The following is a 19,996-nucleotide window of genomic DNA, read 5'->3' on the forward strand; positions in this document are numbered from 1 at the left end:
GTGTTAGCTACTCCCGTAAATGAGTACACCCTAGATAAGGATATCGACTTAAATATTAAAAGTTTTTTTACAAGAACCCTCTTTTCAGAGGCGGAGCCACCCTTGGCCTTGGAGGGTCCCCAGCCCCCCAAGCCAAGGGGTGGTCCCCTAAAAAAATTAAAAATTAGATTTTGACCCTCTTATAAATTCTTTTTTAAAAAATTTTTACTCTCAAACTCAATATTTAGTTCTGCCCCTGTCACTTTTGGAGGGTGTTTTTCTAATAACTATTCTTTCTGTTTTACAAATTACACATGACCCATCCACCGTCACATCAACGAATCCAATCGCGCACCGAATGAGACTTGACTTGAGAGGGGTATGGACAGTTAATTAATGCCAAACCCATGAGAATCCAAAAAATGACCAAATTTCCCAACCTGCTCAACTCATGCTGCTGATAAGTTTTTTTTTTTTTTTTTTTTTTTGTACTTTTTTAATTTTTTTACCTTATCTTCAACTGACCCTGGGTAACTAAACCTACGAAGGAGATTAGGTGACTTAATTGTTGGTTAGGTTGCATTGTAAAAGCAACCAAACCAACAATTGGTAGTATCCGAGGAACAATGCAACCAAACCAACAATTGGTAGTATCCGATTCCTCTCACAGTCTCAGTCCCGTGGTCGTGTGGAAAAACAAAAATTTTCACCGCAATGCATATCAACTGTAATTCCCTGGTGTTTTAACTTTTTTTAACCGTGGGCAGGCACACGTTTTGTTTCTCGTACTGGTCACGATAATGTTTGTCCCGCGGGAAACTCAATGGGGGTCCCATTGCCCGAACCCAACGGCACGCCAAACTTGATCCCCACACGTCTTTTTATTTTCTTTTGTTTTACGCTAATTTTAGGGATTCCAAATTTCCAATCCTCGCGCTCACGGTCACAATCACGGTCACGGGTAGGCCGACGAGGACGCTACGTGGAACCTTACTCTTTATTTTCTTCTCTTCCGCGAGAATCTTCATCTTATTTCTTAAGCATACGACATTACGATGTTGCAATGTGTGTGAAAAGGACTAAAGGAGGTCAAACTGAAATTACGGATTTGACTTAAAGCCCCCGCGGATGTGGTGACACGTCGGACAACGAGACCTTAATTATCTAACATTATTGAGCTCAAATTTATTAATTTATAATTTTTATATTTCCACGTGTTATTTTAGTTTTTAATTTTAATTTTTAATTTAGAGCGTTGGCATAGACTTGTTCATATAGAAGTGGGCCAGTTTGGAACGCGTAGTTGTAAACAGACTAGGATTCGTTTCAGTCATCAAAAAGCTAATCAGTGATGGCAGTTGGGTTGGACTTTTCTACTATTTTATGACTTCCCACCTTTTTATTTTTTTTAATTATTATTATTATTATTATTTTGTATATTCAACGTCAAAAAAAGATGTTGGTGTTTGAAAAGTCTAATATCTTTTGTCCATTTTATAAAATGCACATTAAGCTTGTGATATTTTTGGATCATGCTACCACGCAATGCCATTCTTAACCAAATAATATGAGGTCGGCTCTCATAGATTATATATTTAAAATGGAACAAATCATTTATTTATTATCATACCCTTTTGAAAATGATCTTGTTCAATCTTGACCTTTTTCAAATATTTAAGACAAGTATTGAAATCCGCTAAACTTTTGATATATAATAATAATAATAAAGTAAATAGTTGTCATGTGAATCAACAAAAGCCTCGCTAAAGCCTAAACCTTAGACGCTTTGATTAAAAATCTATTTGACGCACAATTATTTTTTAAAACTTATTACTGTCATTATTGACTCCAAAATATCAAGGAAAAAAAAAATGCAAAATCAAATCTTAATTTATCCTATTTGCAATTAGCTCTCTATGGTATTAATAGGACGAATCCCCCAACAACCATGACCATCACCTTTAACATTATCAAGGCTTATTTTTATTATTTTTTTTTATTTTTTTCTGTATGAATCAAGGCAGTATTAAGTTAGTAACAATCACCATCCATAACCACCTGCTTTAAAACTGTCAGACTAATATTAACAACCACCTCACAAGGCATACTAAATGTGATTTGCTTGGCCTATCCAGGGTGACCCAACCAACTCCACATTTGAGAAATTTATACATTATTGTCAAGCATGTTTAGCATAATAATTTGCCTATTATATACATGTAAGACAGCACACATAGAGAACACACATATGTGCACATGCTTGGTTTAGGTATAAATCGAACAGGCTGATGTGACAAACAAATCTTTCTTTTTCTAAGTAATGTAATTAAATAGAGGAATGAATGAAACCCATCAAGGACCAACAGATCTCAACCACAGTGGGATTGAAAGAGAGAAAGGAGGTTTTGGTTTGTGAACATCCAAGGCTTACCATTTGACTTGAAGCAATTTGATCATTTTATATAGCATAAAAATAAGATCATTCCACATTGATAAAAAAACTACATGGTGTTACATGATCTATACACTTACAACTACATCCAATAAGGTTAAAGGAAAAACAATACAGGTAACAGTCTATCATTGTTAGTAATCTAGAACTAGAATGACGAGGAACTTTCAAAGGCTGCCTTTGAGTGATCCAACAAGAGCTGTTGAATCGCCATTCGACAAATGAATAATGTCGGTTTCAACCCGGGGAATGTAGGTCGACCGGTTCAATAAATCTCGATCTTCTTCTCCTCTTGCCTTCAGGAGTGCACCGTACACCACCAATCGTTCCTAGCTTCACGGAAAATTTACAATTCGGTTGTGGTAACATATTTCTTGATCTATCTTCCCTAGAAGAAGAACGAACAATGGGAGAGTTCTCCTTCCCAGACTTGTCCCTGTCACTCTTGCTGCAATAAGAACGAACAATGGGAGATTTCTCCTTCCCAGACTTGTCCCTGTCACTCTTGCTGCATTCTTTTCCTGATGGAGATTTAACTCTCTTTTTTGATACTCGAAGTTTTATTTCCCCATGATTCCTGTCATGGTGGAGGAGACGAACATGGAAAGGATTCACAGCAGTGTAACAGATTGACTTTCCATCAAGTCCACTTCTATCTAAATCAACATCTCCATTGTTCACCTGAAAATGGCATGAATATCATCATAGGAGTATGACAGAGTGCAAGCAGTATGATTCTTTTGGGATCATTTCATCATCATAGGAGAATACCAGAGATTTGGAACATGATACAACACCATATTAAAGATTCATACTAGAACTTAATTATTCACATTTTATCTAGTAGCAATTCCTTGAAAGTTATACTGATCACGCCAGGAAGATTTTTCTGTAATCAAGGGAATCATGATTTTCTTCTTTCTGTAGTTAGATAGGAAATTACCAATTGAAGAAGTGCAGAAAAGCTTCGAGCCACGTCGTACTTCTCTTGTCCCTTTACCACATCAGCAAAACAAACTCTATTCCCATTGTGTGCATCAAGGGATAGTTTGTCTATAATTCTTTCACCGTAGTCATGAATATCAAATGGAGGGTGTGATTCCTATCAGAAATAAAAGCTTCTTAGTTAAAATGACTAAGAAGAAACTTAAATGAGCAGAAGTACTGTAATATGACCATTGGTTGCAATTGATCAAAAACAAGTTGTATGTGAGACACATAAGGGAAGCAAAAGCGAGAGAATTTACTTGTTCCTCCAAATTGTGCTCAATTTTCTGTTTCCACGTCAAAACCCGGGAAGCCAATTCAGTATGCTTCTCGGTTTCAGCTATGCTAGCAAGGAGAGCGTCCTACATGAGAAATGTAGTTAAACAAGCAAAAGTAATGGAGTAAAACTGTGCAATTGATTTAAAAATTATAAAGACCAGACTTCATCCATGGTCTAAATCCCTGAAAACTCTGACATCATTGTTTTTAGCAAATGTTCTTAGTCATGCGCAGTTTTCTGAATTTAAAAAATAAAAGATACATTCATAGATATCAAAAATGAAATTCTAAAAATTGCTGGAAAATGTATTGCATGGGACTGCACACATATAAACCTACGACAAAGAGAGACCAGAACTGCTCCCCTAAATCTTCAGGAGGCCTTGGCTTAAGAACTATGGAAGATATGAACTATTCTCTTCTAGCTAAATTGGGCTCAAAGATTTTGACCAGTAACTCAGTGCTTCGGGTTGATACTCTCTGAAAGCAAAATACTTAAGATCTATTCCCTTCTTGATGTCCCAATCAAAGCTGATAATTTTTGTTTATGGAAGTATTAGAGTTTGATTAAATGATTAAATTTACCTCTTCTTATAAGCTCAAGCTTTTAAGACTAGTAGCAATTTAACATAGTATCAGAGTTTCATTGTACTTCAACATGGTATCAAAGCCAGAGATCATGAGTTTGAATTCCGACTTCATAATTCACCAAATTTCAGTTAAATATTCTACATGTTGAATCTTACTTATTAAAATTTAAACTGGAGCTTGAACATACACGAGGGGGAGTATTAAAGTTTGATTAAATGATTAATTTTACTTATTCCTATGAGCTTAAACTTTTAAAACAAGTGGCGATTTAACAGGATAGAATTCTTAAGCACAAATATGAGGTGAAAAATGGGGCATGTTGGGCCATCTCCACTGGTTATAGCCTTAAAATCTGGTTTATGCTGTGGATCCGTACCCTTTCTTCTTTCAAACCTACCCCCAATCCCTCCCTCAATTTTCCTCCTAACATGATCATTGCTGATTTGATCACACTGACCAAAGCTAGAATCTTACCTAACTGCACCATTTATTTGATAGCATTTTTGTGCACCAAATTCTCAATATTCATCTCCCACAAACGCATGCTCCAAACAAGTGGATTTGTGCTCCCTCCCCTACAAGTCAATGAGTAATGCTATTTACCAACTTTCCATCCAGATTTCATCAGGATGGAAAGTTTTTTCCTTTACAAAAAGTGGATGGGGGACCACTCTCATAGCATTACTCCACTTTTTATAAAGGAGAATCCTTTCCATCCGGATGGAAAATTGGTGCATAGCATTTCTCCAGGTCAATTCATTGTTAAATCTGGCCAAGAGAGTCTTATCCTCAATTCTGCCTTGAGACCTGCCCCTTTGATCCCAGCTGATTGGGATAGTCTATAGAGCTTAAAACTCCAACATAGACTAAAATATTTGTTGTGGAAGATAGCTTGAAATGCTATGCCAACTCTCGGTATGTTAACTCTGCATCCATTGATAACTGGTGCTGCCGTATTTGCAAAGGGCCAACTGAAACCATTCAGCATATATTGCTGGATTGCCCCTTCTCTCAGATTATCTGGAGAAGTTTAAAATGGCCTCTCTACAGCTCAATATTCAACTCTTTACCTATAAGCTCCTGAATAAAAGCCATCATGCACCCTCATTCCTTGCTCTCTATGCCAAAGGTTGATGTCCATGAATTCCAGCTCATGGCAGTCACCTCTATGGACCTTATTTGGTTTGCTAGAAACTCCCTCATCCACAAAAACACCATCCCTAATCCCTCTTTTCTTTTGAAGCTTATTACTTCCACTTCCATGGCACATATGCTGGCTTGGCATAATTCTTACACTGCAAATCCTGTTTAGATACCCCCCCCACCCCCCCCCCCCCCCCCCCCCCCCCCACACTTCTCCCTCTGGTAAGGGCTTTGAAAGCCAACTTTGATGTGGCTGTAGCAGCTGCAGTGCTGAGTGATTCATCTGGTGTTCCTATTGCAGCAGCTTCAAAAAAACTTCCTCTAGTTGAAGTCAATGCAGGTGACGCTTTTGCTGCCTTATCGGCATTCCAGCTTGCTTCTCCCTTTGGCTGCACATCTCTTTGCCTTGAAGGTGACTTCCTCATTGTTATTCTTGCTGTCAACAAGGCCTCTCTTCTCACAGATTGGAACTTCGCTCCAATCATTGGGGATATTCACTTGCTGTTCCAAAGTTTCAACACTTGGACCACTTTGAAGATCTCCCGAAATGCTTTTCTTGAGCACACAAGCTTGCAAAATGGGTCGCTTCCAATCGGATTTTTGGAAACATTCCCCTGCATGCCCTTTTCTATCCTCTGTTCGGATCAATAGCAGGGAAGATCAGCCTTTGCAATTTCCTTTTCCCCCATTTGAATAGAGAGAGAGAGGGAGAGAGAGAGAGAGAGACCAGAACTTATTCATGCTTGCATCTTATAGGACTGAAATAGAAAATTCACAAGTTCATAGATACATATGATAAAGTTGATAAAAAGCTGCAGTTGACAGTAAGTCCCTTGTTTTAGACTGTAGTTTTATAATTGTATATGTTCTAATTATCAATGCAAATGAGACACTTTCACATCATACTACCAGAACTTAGCTTTTGAATATATTTAGCAAACCAGAAAAGCAGGCTAGTTGTGAATGGTATAATTGGTTTTAAATATTGATGCAAATAAGACATGATGACCACATGCCTTAACAGAATTCTTGAGAGAGAAATAGAGAGAGAGAGATGATCCTCAAAAATATCATATCTTTTACAAAATGCAGCTTAACAATTTACTGTATATCTTAGATGCAAAGTCCAAGAACTCTATGCTTACTAGGTGAGAGCGACAGAGATCTTCCAGGCTTGCGTGAGTATTTGGATCTTCATGTCCGAATGCTTCATTAGTATCACAGTGAGCAGCAACATCATCATGCTGGGCAGAGATCAAGGAATAAGCAATCAAACAAAATCCCTCTATTTTATTGCGGATATATGAAACACAATCATATTGCTAGTCTGCCAAACCTTATCATTGTGGAGAGGTACATCTTCATCCATATACATATTCTCTGGCAAGTCGAAATCAGGTTCCCCAAAATCAGGGATCCCATTATCATATGCGCATTCCTCATTATCATCCTCAGGATTACAAAAGGCATTGAAAGTTTTGAGCTCTCCATCAATAAGTGATTGCCGCAACTGCATGTAGAACATCAGGTACTATCAACCATAAGGAACAATTTAGATAAATAAAATATTTATAAGAACAATACCTTCTCATATAATGGAGGAGATTGGGACTCCCCTCGTCTTTCTAAAGTATGACGTTGCATCTCCCAGATTTTCGAGAGCTCTGGACTAATAGTACCATGCAATGTTGCGATTGGAAAAAGTGTAGTTATGGAGACCTTCTTTGTAGAATTAAGCCCATTCTTTTTAAAAGCTTTTACTGCTAGGAATAAAGAAAAGATCAAAAAGCATAATATTATGCACATATGAACTTCCAGGCGCAAATAAAGCAAACCAAAGAAATAAATAGTTCTAACAACCTTTTCGAAAAGGCTTCACTTTCAAGTTCCCAGGTTCATGGGGATTCAAAGGCTTCCATGGGTTGTTATCATCATCATCTGAATCATCCAAATCCCTAGGTTCTGAATATCTATCATCCATATCAAATCCACAGTTGTCATCGAAATTATCACAGGCAGGAGGATCTGCCCCAACATTATTATTATTAACATTAAGGTTGCCATCAGCCCAAGGAGATTGAATAAGGTTAGCATCCTGTCTCTTTCCAAGAGATGACCAACGTGCACTTCCCCCAGAACGTCTTGAGGGAGATTGAAAGCTCTTGCGTGCAGAGCTGCGTCTGTGGGTACCATTCTGGCCTTTACCAGCTTTATCCCCCTTCAGAAACTCATGAACTGCTACAGCATCACATGGGTCTAATAGAATAAAATCCTGGTAAAGATTGCTGGTTGCCAACTGCAATCATATGTGATATGATTAAGGGGTTAGACTACATATCCAGCAGATGCATTGATATATCAATAAATGGAAGCAATTATGGTACCAGATATGACTCTAATTCTCCGCCATCAGCAGTAGTATCTAAGCAATCACCTTCAAGAACAACTAGGTTTGCAGGGGGCTTCACTAAGTGATTCAAGGGAGCATCTTTGCTTGTTGGACCATCTAAGCAATTCTTTGCTTCCACTGCATGTGAAAGAATTCTTTAGTTGATGTTTTCCATATAGCTTCATATAATAAAAGTACAAAGTAACACATTACCTGGGACATCATCTAATCCCCAAAACAGATCATTTTCATCATCAGCAACTTCACAGGAATCACTTTCTTCACGCTGGATTGGTGTGCCCTCTAACTGATCCTGCTGCCTGTTTCATAAATAAAGTACAACTGAAATTAATATCACAGCTATTAGCATGTTTCAATGCACAGTTGCGGTAAGTTGAGTTATGGGCAGCAGAGCCCACTTCCAAAGACATTGTATGTCATTACATATTTATTATCTATCCTTTTAATTTTTTTTAATCAATCTGCAAGCAAGTGGACGATGGTCAGCACATATTCGTGTTCTCAAGCATCTGATGAACCAATTTTTCAACAAGGGAACTGTCCACCAAACCATAGAACAAAATCTTATTACAGCATTTTCTTCAATATCCCACAGTTTCTAGCTTTGGTGATGGTTGATGTTTCTAACCTGTCATAGTCAAGCCATTACTTACATATCCTACGCAACAAGCTGATTTTCTGCCATATATTTAACACTGTTGGGATGGAAAACTTATCCCAGTCCTTGTCCAAAGCTCACTAAAACTGAATTACTCAAGAAAGGTTCAAAACTAGTTATTTTCAAGAGGAATGAATGCCTTAAAACTTTCCAACTATGTTCAAGCCGATTACAAAAGCAATCAACTCATGTATACCCCTAAGAGAGAGAGAGAGAGAGAGAGAGAGAGAGAGAGAGAGAAGGACTAACAACTCAAGAAGTATGAATTCTCATATTCCCATGAGAACAATCAGCAAACTAATGAATTTTAAAAAATTTGCAGTGCAAATACCAACCAACCGTTATTATTTTTTAACTGTCAAATGGTCTACCAGCTAAGTTGGATTTAATGCAACAACATTACTTGTTATTCAAACATATTGCACACATCTGTCAGTTTTTTTTAATCTAAATCTCCAACTTCTCCAACAGTTATATGCCTAAATCAAGGTAAAATTGCCACTTTATGCCAAAGGATTTGATTGAATGCCCTTAGCCATCCAAATGGAAGTGATCCTCATCCGCGTTAGCATAATTGTTTGCAATTACAACATCATACTCGCAAAACTATGGTGACTAATTCAAGGACTAAACACATATACCAGTACAATAAGCAAGCAAATTTCGAGCAGACAAGAAATGTGGTTCTCATAAACAATTTATATTCAGGCTTTTTTTTTTAAAAAAAAAAAAAAATTTATTGTTAAAGAAATTTACCAAAAGAATCCCCTCTTCATTATCCATTAGCCCGTAAATCAACATCAACTATTTAACATCTAGTCCGTAATTACCCGAAAGTTACAAAAGTCAATAATGTCAAAAATCTGAAAGAGCCAAAATAAATTTTGCAACTATAAAATGCAAACCTCTTCTGAGATAGGAACTCCAAAGCACGCAAAACCAACGAGTATAGATACTCAACCTTCCTACTATACACCTGAACCGAACCCTGAAGCAGCAAAGCAGCTACATTTCCCACATAATAACGCCAAATTCAGAAAACCCCATAAAAAAAATTATTAATTTTGAAGTTCAAAATGCACAAATTAAAAAAAGATTAACCTTCAGCGAAGTTGACGGGGATGTGACCGTCGTCGGGGATGTCGCCGGAGCAAATCTTCAAGAGGTACTCTTCGAGTTTCTTGGCGACATCCACTTCCCAATTGGACTCTAGGTCACGCTCCGGATGCACCGTGTGGAACGCGCCTGGTTCTTCTCGAGCGTTACTCATCTTCTGCGGAGAGTATAGGGCTTTTGCGCATTATGGTGGCGGTGAATTTCATTAGGTAAACCCTAGGGTTTTCTGATTTGGGTTCGGATATAAAAAATTCTGGAACGGATGGTTAGGGTTTTTGATAGTTTCCCTAGAAAATGGGAGAGAAAGTGCGAGAAATTTAAAAGTAAGAGAGATAGGTGGTTCAAAAACTTTCGATGACCATTTTCCCGCTCGCTTGGGGATAGAATTGGGCTCTCAGGAGTTCTTCATGTATCGGGCCTAAATGGGCCCAAAACTTAAATGAAAAAAATTAAAATTAAAGTAATTCTACTAAAATAAACTTATTTTATGAGAGCAAAAGGTCAAGTATATGCATGCTTGCCCACCTTTTCCCTGGTTGGGTTTCGGTGACCTTTGATACTCTTGATCTTCTGCTCTCCATTCCTATTTGGTCAGCTTTGAAGATTTTTCGTAGTGCAAATGTTTGTGCACATAATGTAGCTTGATGGGCCGCTTCCCACCTTGTGTTTAGAAGCATTCTCACTTCTTCTTCTTTTCTTTGTTATGTTCGTTTTAGGAGTGGCAAGGTCCCTCCCTTATAACCCTCTCCCCGTTTCCTTTGTTTGATTATAAAAAATAAAAAATATATATAAAAAAATAATTAATTAATCGTTGTATTCATCCTCTAAATAATATTTTTCCTTGTTCTTTAATAAATTGACTAATCAAATTTGGTCTCTTGATCCGATATGCATGCATATGAAAAGTTTAACTTGATTAATTTTTAAATAGAATCACTTTGATTTGTTTATTATTTATTCCAAAAACCCTATTTCAATGAGAGATTTTGTTTTTATGTGTAGTTCTTCGTCTTTCTTAAAAAAGTGACATGTATTATGAGATGAGAAATGCTGTATTTTTAATTTTTGATTTTTTTTAAAAAAAAATTGAATTTCATATGACATGTCGCAATCTCATAAGTTGTTTTTTTTTTTTTTTTTTAATATGTCCACACAAAAAAGAAAGGGAGATTCGACGCAATCCCTTAAGTTGATAACAAGTTAAAAATAAAATCACATAAGTTTTTTTTTTTTTTTCTTTTGAACTAATGACCTTTGCTTCAAGAGACGAGATCCCTAACCGATTGAACTACATCTTGGGGACAATAAAATCTCATAAGTTGATAACAAGTTAAAAACAAAACTTGTGTGCCACATATGTGTGTGTATATATATATATAATATTGTAGCTTAAATTCATAATTAATACATATTAAAAATAAGGTGGGCTCAAGTAATTTAGATGAAGAACGTACGGATGATTTCCCATCAGATCTCAACTTGAGATTCCTAAAGTTACAAATTTCTCTCTCTTTTGTTTGGCTCTTGAGTCTTGACGAACTCACGCCAGAGTCATCAAAAGGCAACGAAAAGTAAAAAAGAGAAAAAAAACAAAAACAAAAACAAAATAGATAACATATATAGTTCATAGTATGAAGAAGATCAAATCTGATCATCCTTAAGTATAAGGTGTTTGAAATTGTTGCGTAATTTAATTACAGCAGGCCAGAAACGTAGGGAATCCCAGTGGGCTTGATCCATCTATCGCCAGCGATGAATGTTCCGGGGGTGAATTTCTGGGCGTGCTCCATAGTGAGCTTCTTGATGCCGCGCCATTTCACTCTCTGGGTCTGGCCGGCGCCGATACCCTTGTTGGCGATCTCGGCGTAGAAGCAAGTGTTGAGAGCGAAGTCACCCATCCACGGCATCCACCCCTCGCCCTGGATGAAGTCGCCGATATTGCTCTGCATGATGATGGTTCTAGAGAACGCCTTCCATGGCCTGCCGAGGAAAGCCTTGTTTTGGGCCCTCAGCGGGTAGTACAATGGGTCGGCGGCGATGGTGCAGCCCTGGAGGATGATCCCGCTGGGCTCGCGCCTGTCAGTCCTGCCTTGCGCCGTGACGATGCACTGCTGGTTCTCCATCGGCTTCCTAACGATCATCTTGCAGTTTTGGAACACCACGGCGGCGTTGCCGAAGATGAAGTCGATGGTGCCGCTGATGGTGCAGTCGCGGTAGAATTGTCTGTGGGTGTGGGTGTAGAGGGTGTCTTGGTACCCGTCCATTTGGCAGTTGTAGAAGATGGACAAGTCTGATTGGACTCGCAGCGCCACCGCCTGGTGCTTCGCAGCTCCGGCAGAGTTCTCAAATCCGATGTCCTTAGCGATGAAGTTGCTTCCCATCACCGCTGCAACAACCAAAGAATTACAACAATTAGTACCGGCATATGCAGGGGCGGACGGATTTTTTTTAATTTATTTTTTATTTTTTGTGGAGATGAAAAAACTTATATAAATTAAAAAAAAAAAAAAAAACACACACACATATATATATATATATATATATATATATATATATAACCTCTTTATGTGTTTGTGCATATTTATATAAAATAAATGCATAAAAGTTTTATATTTAATCTCATGGTATTACAAATAGAAAATAGTATAAATAAATAGCAAAATAAACTAAACACAATTTATAGAGTTTAAGAAAAACGGTACATTTGAGTGTATACTCTTTTTTTCAAACAATTTCTTGAAGTTCCGAATAATGACAATGCTTAGAGTTGAGCCAAACAATGATAATTGATTGCTGGTTAAAAGTCACTCAAAAAACCCAAACCATTTAACTTTTTTTTTTTTTATATATATATTTAATTGGAGTCTCAAACCAAATTGAGCTTTTGGTTAAAAAAGCAAACAAGAATATGAAGGGAAACAAAATAAATGGGATATTTTAGGTTTTTTATGTTGAAAGAGGGGGTAAACTAAAAATAAAATAAAATAAATTTAAAAGAAGACACGGATATTATTTTGGGGGGGCAAAACTTAAAAAAAAAATAATAATAAAAAATAAATAAATAAATAAAAATGAGACAAATATTATTTTGGAATGACAAATTTATAAAATGTGTATATTTTAAACAAATTTGTAAAAATTTTGGAGGGACATTCGTCTCCCCAACCTAGGCTGTAGATCCACCCCTAGGCATATGCTAAACCAAAGTGTTGTCCGACAATGTCTAAATTAATCATGTGATTAGTCATGGTTAGAAAAATAAATATTTAAGAGTATAAAAATTATTTGTGTTAATATTTTTTTTAATCTCATCTTATAAATTAATCATTAAATTTACAAATTTAATTGAAAACTTTACCAATCTAACTGTTAATCTATTAAAATTTAATAAGATAATACCGAAGAAACACGAACAAATTACCGACACTAATTACTTCTTAGAGAAATGAGATATATATAGAGTACTTACTAACTGTGGCAGTCTTGAAAGTGGCGGTTCCATCGACGAAGTTCTTGTTTCCGGTGACCTTGGTCTTTGTAGGGCCATCTCCGATCATCATGACATTGGTCATGTGCTTATCAAAGATCACGTACTCTTGATATATCCCGGCCTTGATGTGAATTACAAAAGTCTTGTTGTTTTTCTTGGGAATATCAATGAGAGCTTCATTTATAGTCTTGTACTTTCCACTCCCGTCCTTGGCAACCACAACATCGGCCTTAATGCTCCCGGCGGTGGCCGCCAGGAGCCTGCGCTTCCCGTCGTTGACCCACGACGGAATCTCATCCTCGGATTCCTCTGAAAGAAGCCTCCGGTTGAGCCCGGAAATTTGAAGCTCCGATAAGAATTTCGTGATATCAGTCACCATGGCAAGGGCGTTCTTTGTGAGTTCCTGCGAAGTCTTCAGCAGAGCCGTCATCTTCTCCCCTGCTTCACCGGTCGTGTTCTCGAACCCATCCAAGCAAGTTTGCTCGTAGGTGATTGCGCCGCTGAGCCAGACCTTGAGGTCCGCCGTGTAGTCATCGATCTTGCTGACGTCGTAGGCGCCGAGCTTTTCAAAAGACTCGTTGAGATCGTCTATGGAGTACTCGAGGAGCTCCTTGCAGTTCTCCAAGGCCTGGTTGGTTCTGGAGTCCTTCGCCAGAGCTTTCAACGTGGTGGAGTTCCCGATTACGCCGCTAATTTCCTTCATTGTCACTTGGAAAGCGGTCTTTATGAGCTCTTTGGGGTCGGTGGTGTTTCCGGCGGCGGAGCCCAGGCTCTTCTCGCAGGTTTCTTTATAATCAGTGGGCTGGCAAATTGCCTCGATTGCCTTCATCGACGTAGACGTCTGCCCACTTTGATTATTTTTCGAGGAATCCCCGTGGCCGCTGCGGCTCACACCGACGGCCACAGCCGCCACCATGGCAACCAAAAGAACCGAAGAAACGCCGATAATCGCGTACTTCTTCTTCTTCTTCTGGTGCCCATGGTTGGAGACATCGCTGTATCCCCCAAATCCCATGTTTGATAAATTAGAGCTTAATCTAATAACAAATGCACTGATTTTTTTCCTCTTTCTTTTTGGTTTCGTTGTTTTTGGTGCCCTCAAATGAAAGCAGCAGAGCTAGCAGTTGGGGCTGTCTTTTCTGGGCAGAGTTTTTTATGCCCCTTATGCTCTGGTATGACAGAACTTGTGAATGGAGAGAGATATATAAGGAAGAACAATTTGAAATGCAGTTATTTCTGTTAACAAATGTGAGGTGGGAGATCCCCGCCAAAAATAGAATTATGAATGATGTCACATATAACCAACCCTTGTTTAGTTTGGTCCATTATTGGTGCAAACGACTGGTGAGAGAAGAGTGGCTGTGGCTCCCTTAAAGCATGGCCTTTAATTTTATACCTGATAACTAATATAGGTGTTTCATTTCAGGTTTTCCTATTACTAATTATAAAAACTATTAATCATCATATATGTATAAAAGCCGAGTTTTGACTTAAAGAGTACGTAGAATTGTGACATGTGTCCTCAACTGGTCTTATTAGAAAGTACCTAGAATTGCGACATGTGATGTTTTAGATGTTAGCCTTTTAGTTTTTCGAAAAAAAAAGAAAGAAAAGAAGTTAGCCTTTTAGTGAGATAATTAAAACATAAGAGTTTTATTTGTAATGTATTGAATTATTTAAATGAAGAAAACAAAATGTTTTTAAATTTTCTCTTTCTCTCTCTTTATCTAATTTTATTTTCATCTTCTTTTACTTTATGTTTATATCTCAATATGAGACAATTAAAACGTATATGTTTTATTTGTAATATATTTAATTGTCTTAATAAAGAAAACAAAAGGTTCACAAATTCTTTTACCTAGAATTGAGACGCATGGCGTTTTAAATATTAGCATTTTAGTGAGACAATTAAAACATAAGGATTTTATTTATAATGCATTGAATTGTCTAAATGAAGAAAAAAAAAAAATCTCTCTTTTCATCTTCTTTTACATTATGTTTATATCTCAATGTGAGACAATTAAAACGTATAAGTTTTATTTGTAATATACTTAATTGTCTTAATGAAGAAAACAAAATGTTTACAAATTCCCTCTCTCTTCCTCTCTCTCTCTTTATTTTTCTTTCTATCTTATCTTGCTTTCTCTGTATATCTCAATGTCAGACAATTAAAACGTAGGGGTTTTATTTTGAATGTATTTAATTGATATCTTAATGGAAAAAATAAAAGGTTTTCAAATTCTCTCTTTCTTTCTGTTTATTTTTCTCATTTCTTCTCTTGCTTTCTATTTATATCTCAATGTTCCTTTGTAAATTTCACACTCAATTCAGGAAAAAGACAAGAGGGAGGGAGAGTGAGAGTTTCCAATAGTTGTTTCTCAATGAAAAATTATACTACAGTTCTTTTATTTCTTTTCTTTTCTTTTTTTCTTTTTGCTAGAACATTTATTTTCTATTATATTAGTATTGTCATTTTATATATTTATTTTCGGTGTTTATGTTCTTCCATTTTTGTTTTTTGTCCACAATATTTTTTTTCTATTTTTTCTGCTTTTACTTTCTATTTATATCAATCAATTCCGAAAAAAGACGAGAGAGAGAGAGAGAATTTCTATTCTTTTTTTTCTCAATAAAAAAATTATACTACAGTTATTTTCTTTCTTTATTTTTTTCTTCTATAACAGTTCTTTTCACTTTTCCAATCGTTATTTTCCAATGAAAAATTATACTACAGTTTTTTTTTTCTTTGTTTTTTTTGTTTTGTTTTCCTAGAATAGTTATTTTCAATTATATTAATATTTTCATATTTTCATTTTATTTTTTTTTTATTTTTTTTATCTTTATTTCCGGTGCTTATGTTCTTCCATTTTTTGTTTTTGACCCTTATTTTTTTTTTTTTTCTAATTTATAAATTATAAAAGCCAAGTTTTGGCTTAGAGAGTACGTAGAATTGTGACACGTGTCCTCAACCGGTCCTATTAGAAAGTACCTAGAATTGCGACACGTAGCATTAATTTTAGATGTTAGTCTTTTAGAGAGACAATTAAAACATAGAGGTTTTATTTATAATGTATTGAATTGTTTAAATGAAGAAAACAAAAGGTTTTTAAATTTTCTCTTTCTCTCTCTTTATCTAATTTTATTTTCATCTTCTCTTGCTTTATGTTTATATCTTAATATGAGACAATTAAAACGTATATGTTTTATTTGTAATATATTTAATTGTCTTAATGAAGAAAACAAAAAGGTTCATAAATTTTATTGCCTAGAATTGCTACATGTGGCGTTTTAGATGTTAGCCTTTTAGTGAGACAATTAAAACATAAGGGTTTTATTTGTAATGCATTGAATTGTCTAAATAAAGAAAACAAAAGCTTGTCAAAAAAAAAAAATCTCTCTTTTCATCTTCTCTTGCATTATGTTTATATCTCAATGTGAGACAATTAACGTATAGGTTTTATTTGTAATATATTTAATTGTCTTAATAAAGAAAACAAAAGGTTTACAAATTCTCTCTCCCTCTCTCTCTTTCTTTATTTTTCTTTTTATCTTCTCTTACTTTATCTTTATATCTCAATGTGAGACAATTAAAACATAGGAGTATTATTTGGAATACATTTAATTGATATCTTAATGGAAAAAACAAAAGGTTCCCAAATTCTCTCTTTCTCTCTGTTTATTTTTCTCTTTTCTTCTCTCACTTAGGTTTTATTTGTAATATATTTAATTATCTTAATGAAGAAAAAAAAAAAGTTCACAAATTCTCTTGCCTAGAATTGCGACATGTGGCGTTTTAGATGTTAGTCTTTTAGTGAGACAATTAAAATATAAGGGTTTTATTTGTAATGCATTGAATTGCCTAAATGAAGAAAACAAAAGCTTGTCTAAAAAAAAAAAAAAAAAAATTTCTCTCTTTTCATCTTCTCTTGCATTATTTTTATATCTCAATGTGAGACAATTAAAACATATAGGTTTTATTTATAATATATTTAATTGTCTTAATGAAGAAAACAAAAGGTTTACAAATTCTCTCTTTCTCTCTTTTTCTTTTTATATTCTCTTGCTTTCTCTTTATATCTCAATATGAGACAATTAAAAAGTATATGTTTTATTTATAATATATTTAATTGTCATAATGAAGAAAACAAAATGTTACAAATTCTCTCTCCCTCTCCCTCTCTTTCTTTATTTTTCTTTTTATCTTCTCTTGCTTTCTCTTTATATCTCAATGTGAGACAATTAAAACGTAGGGGTTTTATTTGGAATGCATTTAATTGATATCTTAATGGAAAAAACAAAAGGTTCCCAAATTCTCTCTTTCTCTTTGTTTATTTTTCTCTTTTCTTCTCTTGCTTAGGTTTTATTTGTAATATATTTAATTGTCTTAATGAAGAAAACAAAAGGTTTACAAATTCTCTCTCTCTTTCTTTATTTTTCTTTTTATCTTCTCTTGCTTTCTCTTTATATCTCTATGTGAGACAATTAAAACGTAGGAGTTTTATTTGGAATGCATTTAATTGATATCTTAATGGAGGAAACAGAAGGTTCTCAAATTCTCTCTTTCTTTCTGTTTATTTTTCTCTTTTCTTCTCTTGTTTTCTATTTATATCTCAATGTTCATTTGTAAATTTCACACTCAATTTAGGAAAAAGATGATAGGGAGGAAGAGTGAGCGTTTCCAATAGTTGTTTCTCAATGAAAAATTATACTACATCTCTTTTATTTCTTTTCTTTTCTTTTTTTTTTTTTTTGCTAGAACATTTATTTTTCATTATATTAGTATTGTCATTTTATATATTTATTTTCGGTGCTTATGTTCTTCCATTTTTGTTTTTGTCCCCCATATTTTTTTCTATTTTTATTTTTTCTGCTGTTACTTTCTATTTATATCAATCAATTCCGTAAAAAGACAAGAGAGAGAGTGTGAGAAATTTTATTCTTTTTTTCTCAATGAAAAATTATACTACAGTTATTTTCTTTCTTTATTTTTTTTTCTCCTATAATAGTTCTTTTCAATTTTTCAATCATTGTTTCTCAATTAAAAATTATACTACAGTTTTTTTTTCTTCGTTTTTTTTTTTGTTTTGCTAGAATAGTTATTTTCAATTATATTAATATTTTTATATTTTCATATTTTCCTTATTTTTTATATATTTTTTTATCTTTATTTCCGATGCTTATGTTCTTTTATTTTTGTTTTTGTCCCTTATATATATATATATTCTATTTTTTCTTCTTTTACTTTCTATTTATATTAATCAATTCCGGAAAAAGACAAGAGAGAGAGAGAGAGAGAGAGAGAGATTCTATGAGAGTTTCTATTCATTGTTTCTTAATGAAAAATTATACTACTGTTATTTTCTTTCTATATATTTTTTTTCCTATAACAGTTATTTTCAATTTTCCAATCGTTGTTTCTTAATGAAAAATTATACTACAGTTTTTTTTTTTTTTTTTTTTTTTTCGCTAGAATAGTTATTTTCAATTATATTAATATTTTTCATTTTTTCCTTTTTTTTATCTTTATTTCCGGTGCTTATTTTCTTCTTTCTTTTTTTTTACCCTTTTTTTTTTCTTCTAATTTATATATTATTTTTTATTCAAATGATTACTTTTCTTTTGTAAATTTTACATTGAATTCAGAAAATAATAGTGAGAGTTTCTTTTCATACAAACTCAATTTTTTCAATATATTTTACTCTCAATTTTTCAATCGTAAATTTTTTTTTGTCTTTGTTTTCCTATGTCTTAAAATTAGTTTCATTTACTTTTATATATGTGAAGGATGGTTGAAAAAAAAAAAAATCTATTTGACAAAACCTTTTCTAATATTTGTGGATTTCATTGGAACTGAGAAAAATATAGAAAAAAGAGTTTATTTATTTATTTTATTTTTTATTATATTAGTATTTTTCATTTGTTTACATTTTTGTTTTGCCCTTAATTTCTATTCTAATTTCTATATTATTTTTCATTCAAATTTTATTAATTTTATTTTATACAAGTTACAAATTTTCTTTTGTAAATTTAACTGACTTTTGTTGTTCATTTTTGTTTTTGGGTGTTCCAATATTCTTGCCACTTTTTTTTATCTCTTTCTTTTTCTAAAAGAAAAATTAAACTACCAACATTCTTTTGTTTACAAAATTAGTAAACATAATTGTAATTATATATTAACATGCTCATTTATTTAAGAACACTTCTTTATTTTTTCAGTGGTATAATTGTTGGAATATAATAAATTTTCAGGAGTTGAACTTTCTCCTCACAAACAATTTTTTTGAGAAGTGGTATCATTGTTGGAATATAATGATTAATCAATCATTTTCTATAATTGATTAATCTAGGTTTTTATTTTGAATTTTTTCCCTTTATATTTCATTTTAAACTACATATATGGGAACAAATATTTAACACGTTTCAATTTATAAGAACTAAAATTTATGAATTTTTAAATTTATTGGATATGTGGGTTTATGCTATTAAGTAAAATTATAGTTTAAAATGATCTTATGAAGATTTTTGATTTTTGGTAGCCAATTTGTTAATTAAGAGAAGAAAATAAAATTTGTTGTTGATAATCTTTTAAAGACTTTTGACTTAATTATATATATATAAAAAAAATCCGGCGCGTAGCGCGGGCTCTAAGCTAGTTTTTATAATAGAATAATTATTTTCGTGTACTAAATATAACCATAGAGTTTCAATAGTTAGAGAAGCAACAATTAACGGCCACCGAACACTTCAAATCTTCACTTGTTTACATGTAGACCACCTAACTTATTCTTCTCTTACTGTATGAAATCTTTTACAACTTCAGGTGTCATCTTCCATGAAAAAAGAGCTCGATTTCAACTGCTCTTGCGCAATCCGATGGCAATCTCATGCGCA

The 19,996-nt window shown here is 34.1% G+C and overlaps 2 protein-coding genes across 3 annotated transcripts; both read right to left on the reverse strand.

Moving 5' to 3' along the window:
- Window positions 1-2,434: 2,434 nt before the first annotated feature.
- Window positions 2,435-9,928, reverse strand: HEB2 (condensin-2 complex subunit H2-like protein). Of its 2 annotated transcripts, none has more exons than XM_088513622.1 (11): window positions 9,601-9,928; window positions 9,405-9,504; window positions 8,034-8,140; window positions 7,816-7,958; window positions 7,292-7,727; window positions 7,016-7,191; window positions 6,768-6,941; window positions 6,577-6,675; window positions 3,679-3,780; window positions 3,375-3,533; window positions 2,435-3,112 (listed from the first exon to the last, which is right to left on the reverse strand). In XM_088513622.1, exons 1-11 carry the CDS (start codon window positions 9,767-9,769, stop codon window positions 2,669-2,671), a joined length of 2,109 nt encoding a protein of 702 aa, XP_088369748.1. In that variant the 5' UTR covers window positions 9,770-9,928; the 3' UTR covers window positions 2,435-2,668. The 2 variants fall into 2 exon arrangements, with proteins under 2 accessions (XP_088369748.1, XP_088369747.1); XM_088513621.1 differs by having other exon boundaries at window positions 7,016-7,194.
- A 1,160-nt stretch (window positions 9,929-11,088) lies between these two features.
- LOC132167163 (Plant invertase/pectin methylesterase inhibitor superfamily) lies at window positions 11,089-14,254 on the reverse strand. Its single transcript, XM_059578064.2, has 2 exons — window positions 13,085-14,254; window positions 11,089-12,001 (listed from the first exon to the last, which is right to left on the reverse strand). Exons 1-2 carry the CDS (start codon window positions 14,118-14,120, stop codon window positions 11,310-11,312), a joined length of 1,728 nt encoding a protein of 575 aa, XP_059434047.2. The 5' UTR covers window positions 14,121-14,254; the 3' UTR covers window positions 11,089-11,309.
- Window positions 14,255-19,996: the final 5,742 nt, after the last annotated feature.

This window comes from Corylus avellana, chromosome 2 (assembly GCF_965113065.1).
Source record: "Corylus avellana chromosome 2, dhCorAvel1.hap1.2, whole genome shotgun sequence".
Classification (NCBI taxonomy): Eukaryota; Viridiplantae; Streptophyta; class Magnoliopsida; order Fagales; family Betulaceae; genus Corylus; species Corylus avellana.

What these genes read in the sequence shown, in the direction of transcription:
- HEB2 (XM_088513621.1), bottom strand. Translation starts at nt 9,769, where the DNA reads ATGAGTAACGCTCGAGAAGAACCAGGCGCGTTCCACACGGTGCATCCG. An exon ending in CCCCGTCAACTTCGCTGAAG is followed by an intron (nt 9,505 to 9,600) that starts GTTAATCTTTTT and finishes TGGGAAATGTAG; the next exon opens with CTGCTTTGCTGCTTCAGGGT. An exon ending in AGTGAAGCCTTTTCGAAAAG is followed by an intron (nt 7,195 to 7,291) that starts GTTGTTAGAACT and finishes CTTTATTCCTAG; the next exon opens with CAGTAAAAGCTTTTAAAAAG.
- LOC132167163 (XM_059578064.2), bottom strand. Translation starts at nt 14,120, where the DNA reads ATGGGATTTGGGGGATACAGCGATGTCTCCAACCATGGGCACCAGAAG. An exon ending in TTTCAAGACTGCCACAGTTA is followed by an intron (nt 12,002 to 13,084) that starts GTAAGTACTCTA and finishes TGGTTGTTGCAG; the next exon opens with CGGTGATGGGAAGCAACTTC.